Source organism: Cordyceps fumosorosea, assembly GCF_001636725.1.
Source record: "Cordyceps fumosorosea ARSEF 2679 chromosome Unknown scaffold_18, whole genome shotgun sequence".
Lineage (NCBI taxonomy): Eukaryota > Fungi > Ascomycota > Sordariomycetes > Hypocreales > Cordycipitaceae > Cordyceps > Cordyceps fumosorosea.
The window spans coordinates 496,600-509,280 of record NW_017387318.1 but is presented as its reverse complement, the minus strand read 5'-3'; the positions used below and the strand labels follow the sequence as shown (position 1 = coordinate 509,280).

At 54.0% G+C, this 12,681-nt stretch overlaps 3 protein-coding genes across 3 annotated transcripts; all 3 read left to right on the top strand.

Annotated features, from left to right (window-relative positions):
• Nucleotides 1-2,661: 2,661 nt before the first annotated feature.
• Nucleotides 2,662-4,475, top strand: ISF_06841 (glucose-6-phosphate isomerase; the record flags this gene model as incomplete). Its single annotated transcript, XM_018850445.1, has 4 exons — nt 2,662-3,161; nt 3,214-3,747; nt 3,799-3,905; nt 3,955-4,475. 4 exons carry the CDS (start codon nt 2,662-2,664, stop codon nt 4,473-4,475), a joined length of 1,662 nt encoding a protein of 553 aa, XP_018702485.1.
• Nucleotides 4,476-8,682: 4,207 nt separating this feature from the next.
• Nucleotides 8,683-10,048, top strand: ISF_06840 (mannitol-1-phosphate dehydrogenase; the record flags this gene model as incomplete). The annotated part of the gene is made up of 2 exons (XM_018850444.1): nt 8,683-8,722; nt 8,907-10,048. The coding sequence occupies 2 exons, from the start codon at nt 8,683-8,685 to the stop codon at nt 10,046-10,048; spliced, it is 1,182 nt and encodes a 393-aa protein (XP_018702484.1).
• Nucleotides 10,049-11,254: 1,206 nt separating this feature from the next.
• ISF_06839 (hypothetical protein) lies at nt 11,255-12,592 on the top strand (the record flags this gene model as incomplete). Its single annotated transcript, XM_018850443.1, has 1 exon — nt 11,255-12,592. One exon carries the CDS (start codon nt 11,255-11,257, stop codon nt 12,590-12,592), a length of 1,338 nt encoding a protein of 445 aa, XP_018702483.1.
• Between the last annotated feature and the right edge of the window lie 89 nt (nt 12,593-12,681).

The window sequence follows — 12,681 nt, the reverse complement described above, 5'->3', positions numbered from 1 at the left end:
GGCCCAGACAAGCACGAGGAAGAGTCCAAAGTAAACTCAAGGAGTGTCTAGAGTTCTTCGATTCAGGAAAGCACCTCTTTCGCCGCCTTGATCCCGGATCTGGCTCCACGTTTCGGGCACCCACCAACGGAAGGCTTGACTGGCCCTTATTGAAGTACACCCTTCCCGTCTTGGTAGGAACAAGCTGCCAAATCGGGATGTCTGGCCGATTACAGTACACTCCCACCGTCCACCCAAGGAGTTGACCAGAAGACCATTGAGAAAGCCCGTACTGGCCCACAAGGTCTGTCAGAACAAGAGAGTTTTCAAGATTTCGGCCATTACCAAGGCCACTTCCGGTCGCTCTTCCCACCACAAGGTAGCCCTTAAACTGAAGGAGTCGAGCTATCTTACCGCTAATGATACCATGAGCCATAGTTCCGAAGCTTGCTTCTTTACTCACGACTAGAGCAGCAGAAAGGACTTTGCTGCAAATGGTGATTCCGGCGCCGTTATTTACGATGAGCGTGGTCGAAGTGTGGGCTTGCTGTTTGGAGGAGGGCCCGAGACTAAAGAGCCGTTGATGACACTCGTTCACGCCACTCCAATGGGATATGCTATGATGGACATTGGCCAGTTTCTGGACCTGCAGCCCTGTGAGGTCAGAATCGCCGAGTTTTGAGGTTTTCTTAGAGGGCTGTAGGCCCAGAAAGTGGGTAATGTGTGCCATAACACATTCCATTGGAATGGCGTAAACCAGTGTTAGTTGACGCTTTATAGTGGGCTTTTGTTTTCTCTCTTTTGCTTTGTTAATTTGCTTTGCTTTCACGGAGCTGACGTAGCTCAGGATACGCTGGTGATAATCAACAAAGATTTTGCTCTTTTCTTCAGCAAGGATCGTGACACCCCCGCTTAGGTCAATCTTCAACAGAGACAAATGCTGATGGCCGCGCTCGTTGAAGAAAAAACAATACTGCTGGCTATCGCTTGACCAGCCAATATTGGTGATTGCGTAGGGATTCGCAAAAAGGGAGTTGTCAACAAATACTTCAGCTTTTGTCGTGAGGTTGAATAGACATGGCCGTTTGACTTCAACATCGTCTCCGGCTCTGAGATAGTCCTCGGTTACGAGTTTTGGCCGAAACTGATCGTGCGGCATCACGTCAATAAAATGCGCCAACACCTTGGACGCTGGCTTGCACCGCATAGCAATTGCAAAATGCCCATCCGGAGACGTATATACGTCTTTGAACTCATTATCAGCGAAGCCGTGGAAGGAAACTTGGCTCTCAGAACCGTCAATTTCCCGTGCCCTGTTCTGTGACACCCTCGACGCCCTTTTTGACGAGCCACTTTACCTCAGTGCCTTAAAAAGACAGGTCTCTCTATCAATTGGCCGAAGACCAATTTGTGGCAAATTGTGAGTCGACTATTGCCTCCAAGCTTCGAACTAGGAGCAGCGACATGCCAATGCATCAACGTATGTCTCGCAATGAGGGCATGCGTGGCTTTTCGTTTGCACTTCAGTGCCTGCATCCTATGTGCCGTTCAAAAAAACATATCTTCGTCAATGCGACCTGGACAAGCATTACCGTTCACATTCCCGCCGTTTTTTCTGCCGCGAGCCTGGCTGCAATGGCAACAACGATGAGGGACCTCCAGGTTCCCGACAGTGAAGGACAGAGATCGCCACGAACGGGCACATAATCCCAAAATACACTGCGAGCATTGTGACAAGTTATCTAGTAGACGGGAAAACTTGGTAGCCCACTTACATTCGCTGCATGCAGAGGATGCCTGGGCATGCGATTACGGATGATTTTTGTTGGCAATCAGTGCTGATCATACTATTTCCACTTCACACATACGCGTTTAGGAAGAAGACAAGGAAAGTCTGCCGTTTCTATCAGCAGTGGCTGTTGGGCCATTGTGGATTACTGCTTCCCGTATTCTTTTTTAAAGAATTTAGAATATTCATTTTAGGAAAGACCTCAGCTTTTGAGACATAAAAAATCCTTATTAAGCCCTCCTTTAAACGTGCTGCCGGTCCCGGCTGCGGGACTGCCCTTTGCGGCACCTGCGAAAAAGCCGGCCCCACAGAAGCTCTCAACAGGTCAGTCAGTCTGCGGTATTTCATCATACTGACTTTCCGTTGCCGCGGCACTGGCTTCTTTTTCCCTTGTAAATCCCCGAAATCTCCTTGCAAATCCTCATTCAGAAGCTCGAGCTTGGCAGTCTCGATTTTGGTTCCAGGTATGTTGCGATTGAGACGGCAGCCCAGTGTCAGATGCTGCGCTGCCCCGCCCCCTCCTCTGGTTGCCCCTCCATCGTCTCAAAGCTGTGATTGATGATGCTTCCGTCATCCATTCATCCTGCCCGTGCTCAGCAATTGGTCATCATTTACACCTCGAGGGCGTAGAAGCTGAACCTATTCTTATCGCATCTCTCGAAACCTCCTTTCTCTTGTTGATCTTCGCGGAATATCTGACCCCGCCCTGCATCTTCCTTCTATTTTCTTCTTTGCTAATCAGCTCTTCGCCATCCCTAGCTTCCCGTCAAACACGACGCTCCGAGCTTACCGAAGGAGCCGCCCCAACCCAGTCCGCTCAAAAGCACAACCTTTCCGACTCTGACAGAAACTACATCTTTTCTTGCACGCATAGTCTTGCATCTCGCGAAAAAATGGCTCCCGCAAACACTCTTCCAGCCTGGTCGGAGCTCAACGCTCACCGCGACACCATCAGCAAATCGTTTGTCCTCAAGGAAGCCTTTGCCTCGGACCCGGACCGCTTCAACCGCTTCACCCGCACATTCAAGGCCCCCGGAACCTCGGCCGATATCCTCTTTGACTTTTCCAAGAACTTCCTGACCGACGAAACCCTCGACCTCCTGGTCAAGCTTGCCGAGCAGGCTGGTGTCGAGCGCAAGCGCGATGCCCTCTTCCGCGGCGACAAGGTCAACTTTACTGAGAACCGCGCCGTCTTCCACCCCGCCCTACGCAATGTCAGCGGCTGGGAGATGAAGGTTGACGGGCAAGACGTCATGGACGTCCCCGGCGGCGTCAACGACGTCCTCAAACACATGAAGGAGTTTTCCGAGCAGGTCCGAAGCGGTGAATGGACCGGCTTCACCGGCAAGAAGCTTACTACCGTTGTCAACATCGGAATTGGTGGCTCCGACCTGTAAGTTGTCCCCCGAGAGGTCCTTCAATTTGGAATTGTCTAACTTTGGTAGTGGTCCCGTCATGGTGACCGAGGCGCTCAAGCACTATGGCGCCAAGGACATGACCCTTCACTTCGTGTCCAACATCGACGGCACTCACATCACCGAAGCCCTCGCCAACTCGGATCCCGAGACGACCCTGTTCCTCATTGCCTCCAAGACCTTTACCACTGCTGAGACGACCACCAACGCCAACACTGCCAAGTCATGGTTCCTCGAGAAGACGGACAACAAGGGCGATATTGCCAAGCACTTTGTTGCGCTGTCGACCAACGAAGCCGAAGTGACCAAATTCGGCATTGACAGCAAGAACATGTTTGGCTTTGAGAGCTGGGTCGGCGGTCGCTACTCTGTCTGGAGTGCCATCGGCCTGAGCGTTGCGCTGTACATTGGCTTTGACAACTTCCACAAGTTCCTCAGCGGTGCCCATGCCATGGACAAGCACTTCAAAGAGACTCCCCTCAAGGAGAACATTCCCCTCCTTGGTGGTCTTCTGAGTGTCTGGTACTCTGACTTTTTCCAGGCGCAGACTCACCTGGTTGCTCCGTAAGTAATGGGTTCTTGTGTAAAAAGAAAGAAACTTCTAACAGCATGCAGTTTCGACCAGTACTTGCACCGCTTCCCTGCGTATCTCCAGCAGCTCTCTATGGAATCTAACGGCAAGTCGATTTCTTCTGACGGCTCTGCTGTTAAGTACACTACTGGTAAGTCCCAAGATTACTCTAAATAGGGAACTCCATGCTGATAATCTAGGCCCTATTCTGTTTGGTGAGCCTTGCACCAACGCGCAGCACTCGTTCTTCCAGCTCGTACACCAGGGTACTAAGCTCATCCCCACCGACTTCATTCTGGCTGCCCAGTCGCACAACCCTGTTTCACAGAACCTGCACCAGAAGATGCTTGCCTCCAACTACCTGGCTCAGGCTGAGGCCTTGATGGTTGGCAAGACTGACGAGGAGGTGCAGGCGGAGGGTACCACTGGCGACCTCGTTCCTCACAAGCGCTTCCTAGGCAACCGGCCTACGACTTCGATCCTGGTTGGCGGCAGCATTGGCCCTGCTGAGCTGGGTGCTCTGATCGTATACTACGAGCACCTGACGTTTACGGAGGGTGCAATCTGGGACATTAACAGCTTCGACCAGTGGGGTGTCGAGCTTGGCAAGGTCTTGGCCAAGAAGATCCTCAAGGAGATTGATGAGTCCGGCAACGGCGAGGGCCACGATGCCTCGACTGGAGGCCTGCTGAGCGCTTTCAAGAAGTACTCCAAGATTTAGGGGCCACGAAGGAATGCAGAAAAGATGAGACAAATGAGTAATAGTACTGTTAGCTGGAATATGCAATGCAAAAATTTTCAAGACTGCAGTCTTTGCAACGTGCTCTTTGCAAGCTGGGGTTCTGTGAAGCCGAGTCACGATGATTGCTCGAGTGCATTTGACGGAGGCCGTCGTGACAAGTTGGTAGGAATGTTGGTGGGATGAGACGAAGGCCAGTGGCGCAGCTGAAGAAACTCTCCGGAGACCAGGAATGCCCCACTGCTATTGAGTGATGTTGAAAATGCCATGGATGAATCGAAGAGTGCAGCTACTGAGCATTTTGAAAGCAAGAAACCAGGGCAAAGAAGGGGAACAGAGAGCACTGTGCAGGCATATCCGTCACTTTCTCTACAAAGCTGTCATTTTTACGAGAAATGGTATGTAGCTCGTCCAAGACTAGAGATGGGGAATGCACAAGTACCTATCATTTACTGGGCCAAAAGAATCCCCTTTCCCACGCTCGGGAATCCTCAGCCTTTTTTCCCCGAGGTACGTTGGAGAAGTTATGGGGGATGTGCGGAGGGTTGCGTTCCAGGCCGGGGCTGCGTAAGACATGTAAGGGCGGTTTTATCCCCTCCCCAACGGAGAAACTCACGATGATTTTGTCTGCGGCTTCATTTCTCGGGAGGAAGAACTGAACCCTTGCCACACTAATGACGAGAAGATTTTTTTTTTGTTTTCGTAAAGGACAAGCAACTGGCATGGGGGCGTTTGTGAGGAGTGATTGGGAGGAGGACTTGCTGAGAAGTGGACAAGGCTAGGAACGGACCGTGTGGGCGAGAATATGCAGGTCGGACTCGAAGAGGTCGGGGGGGACATGGGCCCAAGTGTGCGAGGGACTTAATTAACTAAGAGAAAGAAGGGGGGAGAAGACTATCGTGAAAGGGCTGGTGGTGGCATGTGGCTGTTGTATGACTAGGGGGCCGATTCGTGATGGGCGGGTGACAAGTGACGGCGGCTCGGCTGTGTTGCTTTGGTGAAAGCATATGACGCGGAAGAAGTAGGAGGTCGAACGAGGAAGAAAAGGCGAGATGGCCCTTATGGGATATAGACAGCCGAAGATGGGTACTCATATGAGAACAATAGCTCTGATATTTTGAATGGCACATGTTGAAACCGGACATTGAATTCGGTCAAACGGCTCCATGTGAGGGCGACAAAAGGCAGGTCGGTACGTACCGCACGAAACGAAACGGTGGCTTACGGTGGCTTGCGCCATCTAAAACGGTGGCTGGCAAGGTACATGTTACCCTTGGTGGTGTGAAGCGGAACAGCCGAAAATGGATTGCCGGACAGCACGCACTGAGGCTGTGATCGGGAAAGGACAGCGAGAGGGGGAACTCCCCGTAACGTAAGCTGAGTTTTGATAGTGGCCAACTCGGCTTGCGGAAAGGGGGAATAGTTAGAGTTGTACCAGTGAGGCTCTGTATTTACGGCACGTTTTGGTCTGTGAGTTCTTGTGGGCCTCTTTCTGCTGTACAAGGGACGACGGTGTGTTTCGGTTTGTTTATTATTTCGAGTCAGGTTAGACTACATTCAAACTGACCAGATAGTGGCACTGTGTAGACATGAGACGTATATGTTGTGTTGATGCTGGATGGTTGATCCCTCACAAGTTGAACTAATAAAAGCGACAATATTACGCGCAGATGGAAAGGTCCTTTCTCCCAGCAGACGGTGCAAAAAGCCGCTCACAATCTGTTAGCGCCGGCCGCATTACGGTCCACCAGAGGGGGGGGGGGGCGAAGCGCAGGGCTACCAGGTCCAGAGACTTGCAGCCAATGTATTGACGACAAAACAGTATCCCCCGTAACTAACTATTTTCAACTAATAAAGCTGATTCACGACGGTCGTCGCAGCAGCCCCGCTGGGCTTTGGGATGATACGTTGGACGCGGATCCTCTGGACTAGGAACAATAATGAGGCCATGAGGTAGGTGGTTGCTAAAAGGAAAGGGAAGCAAAAAAGCCTCCTCGTCAGTCGGGTGGACAAGTGACGTTATTTTACATGTGGTCGTGCATTATCGCAAGAAGCTAAACATCGGATCATGGGCATTGTGTAACTACATAGCCGAGGTGCCACGAGACAAAGGCAGAGATAGATACATGGGACAAGTTGAGGCAGTTCACGATAATTAGGCGTTTGATATCCTAACAGGGCAGCCATGAATTTCCAACCGGGTTCTGACAGCGTCAAGTCAAAACAAGCACCACGTTTCTCCATAGAAGCTTCTCCACGCTGGAGAGACGCAGACTTGTTTCCCCAGAAATACCGGCACACAGTAGGTTTAGACAATCGAATGATGCTGTTGATTTTGTGGACAACCATTACATCAACGCGATCGGTAAAAACGGGGACCCCGAAATCGTCGTCATAAAGCAAATGGGGATGGCGTTCTGGCGATTGTGTTCGGCATGAACGGTCTGGTGGTTCCTGGTGGTAGAGTCTACAAGACCGGCCGTGCCAAAACGACGTCATAGCTGCCCTTGTTCTAAACTTGTCGGAACCCCGCGGCGCCATTCAGGGAGGGAGGGGGCATATCCGCAGCCGAACCAGGCTTTTGGTGATGAGGGTGTGCGGCCACCGGCATTGTTTTCTTGGCCTTATCTTTCTGCGCAACACAAGGAGGGGGCCAGGGAATAGCGCAGAAAGGCACAAGGTGGTATATGTGACTGATCTGTGTCTTGGCCACAGGCACTGTGTTTGTGGTGGCGGGATAATCTGTCGTGACAGGTGGCGATAACGATGTTTCTGGTTTCACAGCAGCTGATGCTAGACAACTTGATATCAAGCCGCGCAGGCCGCCTAAGTTGCAGCAGCCCCTTATGCAAGCCGCTAATCAGGTATGCTGGATGTCACCGCATGAAGGCATCGTGAGCAAAATCAGGAGGCTTTGACTAGCGCAAAAGGGCGAATCTGTGCCGTGTCATGTCGTATGCTGCCTATCCCGACATATCTTTAGGGTGGCTCGATGGCCGAAGAGACCTTTGAATGGGCTGCATCGTGAACAAGCCATGACGATGACGTTTCATGGTCAAAACCCAGCGTCGGTCGGTACGGATAAGTCTGTCTGCTTTCCTTATCTCTGCAAACCCTTAATGAAGATAGTGGCGTTGGAGGACAGAACATGCAGGGCGGATCCTCTTTGGTTGGCACAGCCTGACGCCAAGGAACCTGACAAAGGGGGCTCGGATGGGTACTTGTGATTGCGGTGGGGGAAGGTGCAAGGCTCAGGTACCCCGCAACGGAATACGTTGTCGAAAACGACAGGTACAGGGGAGGTTTGACGCTGGAATCTTGCGCACTTTGAGGGGTTTTCGGCGACGGAGGGCGCTGTAAATCCACCAACTTGCAGCTCGCAGCTCGGTGGGGGCAGCTGGTCCTCACAGTTTGCTACGGTTTCACAGGTCAACTTCGTAATAAGCAAAGCCTAAGCAAGTCCAAGTCGGTTAGTCAGCCCCGCTTGGGAAACGGAGGAAGCTGCACTTCGGCCAAATGGCAGAGCAGGACCCGCCTACCGTAGGTTACGGTGGCGCCCAGTCTGGCTTCGTGCTGTCCGCTCTCGACCAATCACGATCTGCCGCTCGACGCCACCGTCATGTATTGCGACATGGGAGCCCGCACCACCACCCATGGATGGAAGGGCTTTTGGCTTTTGGGCCCCGCGTTACGCTTTCCATCCACTTGAGCAAGAAAGCCTGACGTATGTAGGTGCAAGTCCGCCCGTGTCTCTCCGGAACTGGTTCTCGACTTTATTTATTTAGTTTTTTTTTTCTCTTAATTTTTCTGATACCTGCCTGCCACCCCCACTCTTTTGTCCCATCGCGTTCCAGCTCACGATCCGCAGGTACTTGTCATCTCTCTCGCCTTCCAAACGCCATCGTTCTTTATAAAGACCCGGCCACCCCCCGCCTCCCTCATCAATTCCTCAATTCTTAGACTCATTCCTCATCAGCCTCTTTTATCTCGATCACATCTCTTCTTCGATATCACCTCTCAACTCGATCGTCTTGCATTCCTTAACTGGCTTTGCCCGTTTGACATCCTCTACACCCAAGCCACAACCTATATAAAGTTCTATACCCGCTGTTTCTCTTTTTTCGTCTCCTCGCCAGACAATACCCATCCATCCTCACTTCAAACCTCCAATCCAAAGAAACTCTTCATCATGGCTCCCAAGGCTGTTCATTTCGGTGCTGGCAATATCGGTAAGTTGGTCTCTTCCAAGCGTTACACAAAACCCCCAAGTGGTGGCGCCACTCCGGCTTCCGCCGACGAGTACCGCTTGCCCCGCTGCGCGTCATCGTTGCCTTACCACACACAACCTCCACTATGGATGGGCTCATGCAAACAACAACTGGAATCACGATGCTAACTTTTGACGTAATCAAGGCCGCGGCTTTGTTGCCTGCTTCCTCCACAATTCTGGCTACGAGGTCGTCTTTGCTGACGTCGCCGATGCCCTGATTGACTCTATCAATGCCTCCCCCTCGTACCGCGTCATCGAGGTTGGCGTAGAGGGCACCACCGAGTCTAAAATCACAAATTACCGCGCCATCAACTCCAAGACGCACGAGGCCGACCTCATCGAAGAGATCAGCACCGCTGACATCGTCACCTGCTCCGTTGGCCCCCGCGTCCTAAAGTTCATCGCCCCCGTCATCGCCAAGGGCATCGATCGCCGCCCGGAGACCCTCAAGCCCCTCTCTGTCATTGCCTGCGAGAATGCGATCGGTGCCACCGACACCCTGGCCGAGTTTATCAAGAGCCCCGAGAACACGTCCGAGGAACGCCTCGCGGACCACTCCTCGCGCGCTCGCTACGCTAACTCTGCCATTGACCGCATCGTCCCCGCCCAGGACCCCGACGCTGGCCTTGACGTGACTCTGGAGAAGTTCTTCGAGTGGGTCGTCGAGAAGACGCCGTTTGAGGACGTCGGCATCCCCAACATCGAGGGCATCAACTGGGTTGACAACCTGGCGCCATTTATCGAGCGCAAGCTCTTTACCGTCAACACTAGCCATGCGACGGCCGCCTACCACGGGTACAACCGCGGCAAGCGCACCGTCTACGACGCGCTGCAGGATAAGGCCATTATGGCCGAGGTTCGCGGCGCGCTCGACGAGACCAAGGGCCTGATTGTCAGCAAGCACGGCATCGATGAGGCCGCGCAGGCCGCGTACGTCGACAAGATCATCAAGCGCATCGGAAACCCGCACCTGGAGGACGCTGTCGAGCGCGTCGGTCGCGCGCCCCTCCGCAAGCTCTCCCGCAAGGAACGCTTCGTCGGCCCCGCCGCCGAGATTGCCGAGCAGGGCGGCAGCATCCGCTACCTCCTCGACGCCATCGAGATGGCCTTCCGCTTCCAAGACGTCGAGGATGACGAGGAATCCAAGGAGCTGGCCACCATCATGGCGGACAGCGCGCCCGAGGACGTGGTCGCCAAGGTCTGCGGAGTGCAGACGTCGGAAAAGATTTACCCGCAGCTCGTCGAGGTGGTCAAGCGCGTGCAGGCCGACGACAACAGCGAGTGACTACATGGCTCGCGGTCCAAGCTGTGAGGCTTTCCCTTTCCTTAGCTCTTGTTTAGCCTCGTGGATACCCGAATGGCGTTTTGTGCGAATTTTATGGGCATGGCAGCATGGAGTTTTGAGTTACATAGACGAGATATGATCAATAGCGAAGGTCTCTCTTTTCACCATGAATTCTTCCGTCTGCGAATGTGAATGTGAAAATGTTAAGATGATGCTGGCAAAGATAATACCGCCGTCTGTAGAGTCGTGCAACAGTGGGCGAGGCGAAGAACTACTTCCTTCCGCCACGCAACCTATTGAATTCCCAACTTTTGGTCAATTTAATTGTAGCATCGCCTAATAATGGTGAGATGTCAGGCCAGGCCGAGTTATTATTAGCGCTGCTATTTACGTGGCCAGACTGGCACGCATCGGCCCCCAAAATATTCCTACGAAGCTCGCCCTTGCAGCGAGTCCTTTGCACCTGCCTTTTTGGATTGAATATTTGAATCAATGTCTCGAACTTCCTTCTTCCATTTCCCACTACAATGCCACCTCGCGATACTACCTATCGCCCTCTAGCCCTCAATTCCCCCTCTCTCGGACATTTCGCCACCAAACCCGCGTCTAACCTCGCCGGCCCGTCGCTGCATCGTGGCTTGCATAGTCCGTGCAGCTCTAAATTCGGACCCCGATGCTGCGCCTGCGCATGGCCCTGAGGCTCAAAAGCCCGGCCATCCGAGATGCATGGCTGGCGAGATATTGATACCAGAATCCTGCTATACGTGCATCCATTTGCACATTTATTGATTTCGAGGAAAAATTTTTCCAACCTCTTGTTTGCTTGGCGGGACAAACAAGCCGTGGCGAAGCGACACCAGCCCTCGATGGTCGCCTCACCATGACACGGTGTAGGCTGACGGGAAGGTCTTGGGAGGATCAGACTCGCAGGAACGAGCAAACTTTTCATTGTCGGCGAGCAAAAGTTCCTGCATTCGCCAAGCGAATAGTGGCAAAAAAGGCTACAAATTGCAACGTCCGAGGAATGAGAGGCAAGTGCCGTCCGCGCTCATGTCTCACGTCCGCCCATTGTATTACCTGCGGGAGTCTCGTAGTTTTTGTGTATATATATAGGCTCTCTTTCCCCAATGTCTGTCTCACTTGTTCTTTCTTCAACAGCAGCAGAGCATCACTTCGCGATCCCTAGCATCGCTTGATTCTTACAACATGCTTCGAACAGCTCTTCTTGGTGCCGCCCTCGCGGGCCTCGCCGCCGCCGACATGACCGTCATCGTCGCCACCGACGTGCCGCCTCTCCCCCTCCAGACCCAATCCGCCGTGCTCTCGGCCGGAGACCTCTGGGCTCAGAGCCTGCCCGAGGAGCGCCCGCCGCAGACTCCATACAACGCCTCCCTGCTGCTCTCCAAGTACACGCCCGAGTTTGACGTGGCCGACACGCGGGCCTTTGCCCCCAACACCATCTACCCGTCCTCAGACAGCGTGGTGCGCGGCGCCCTCGAGGCCTGGGCCCAGCACCAGCACCTCGTGCTGCGACCCGACGAGGTCTGGTTCGAGGTCCTCGCCCAGCTCAACTTTTACATGGCGGCCCACGCCGAGGAGGTGCGCCACCTGTTCGTCGACTTTGACGGCCAGGAGGAGATTGTTGTCAAGGCCTTTACCTGGCGAGACGTCATCTCGAGCTTCGCCGGGGAAATTCAGAAGCGCGTCAAGACGGACTGGCTCAAGGAGTGGATCATGCCCGGCTTCAGCACGAGCAACGAGGACGACGGCATGACGGCCACGGTGCTCATGATGGGCCTCGTGAAGCAGTACTTTTCCTTCACAGGCGGCATCATCTGCGGCCTACCTCAAGTGACGCTCCTCGGCACCCGGGACGACTGGGCCCGGCTCGTCGAGAAGCTGGATCGCCTGTCCGAGTTTGGCGAGGAGCCCCAGGAATACGCGGAGAACCTGCGGCCCATCTTCAACCGCTTCGTGCGGACCTTTGACGAGCCCGACAGCGAGGAGATCAAGACGTTTTGGCGCCAGATCGTCCGCGCGGAGCACCACATGACCTGCGGCAAGGGAGCCATCGAGTTCAACATCACCGGCTGGATCCTGGGCCTGCTGTACTGGAACGAGAACGGCGGCCTGCGCGTGCCCAAGCCGAGCCCCGATGGCCAGCACTACTACGTGCAGGGCAGCGGCGGCGTCACGCTCGACGGCGTCGAGTACCATGGCCACCCCATGGACAAGCTGCCCGTGGGCTACGCCCGGGTGCCGCTGAAGATGCTCGACTTCCCGCAGCCCGGCACCGACAGCGACGCCTACCTGGTGGCAGGCAACATCGGCGTGAACCGCACGGCGGCGGTTGAGGAGGGCGGGTACGCGCGCGCGCAGCCGATGAGCTCGTGGTTCATGTTCGGACCCGTGGACAAGAGCCACAACCAGACGGGCGCGCTCGGCAGCTTCAAGGAGCTCAACGCGATGGCGATGGGCATGGAGGAGCAGCCGAGCTGTCCCGGCTACCAGAAGCCGTGGGACCCGGCGACATCTCAGCAGTGATGCGGACCGGTGAAAATGGAACGACGAGACGGGACACGTGGCTATTGTAATGGATGAAGAGTTTTTTGGTAATTCAATAAAAGTTGCAT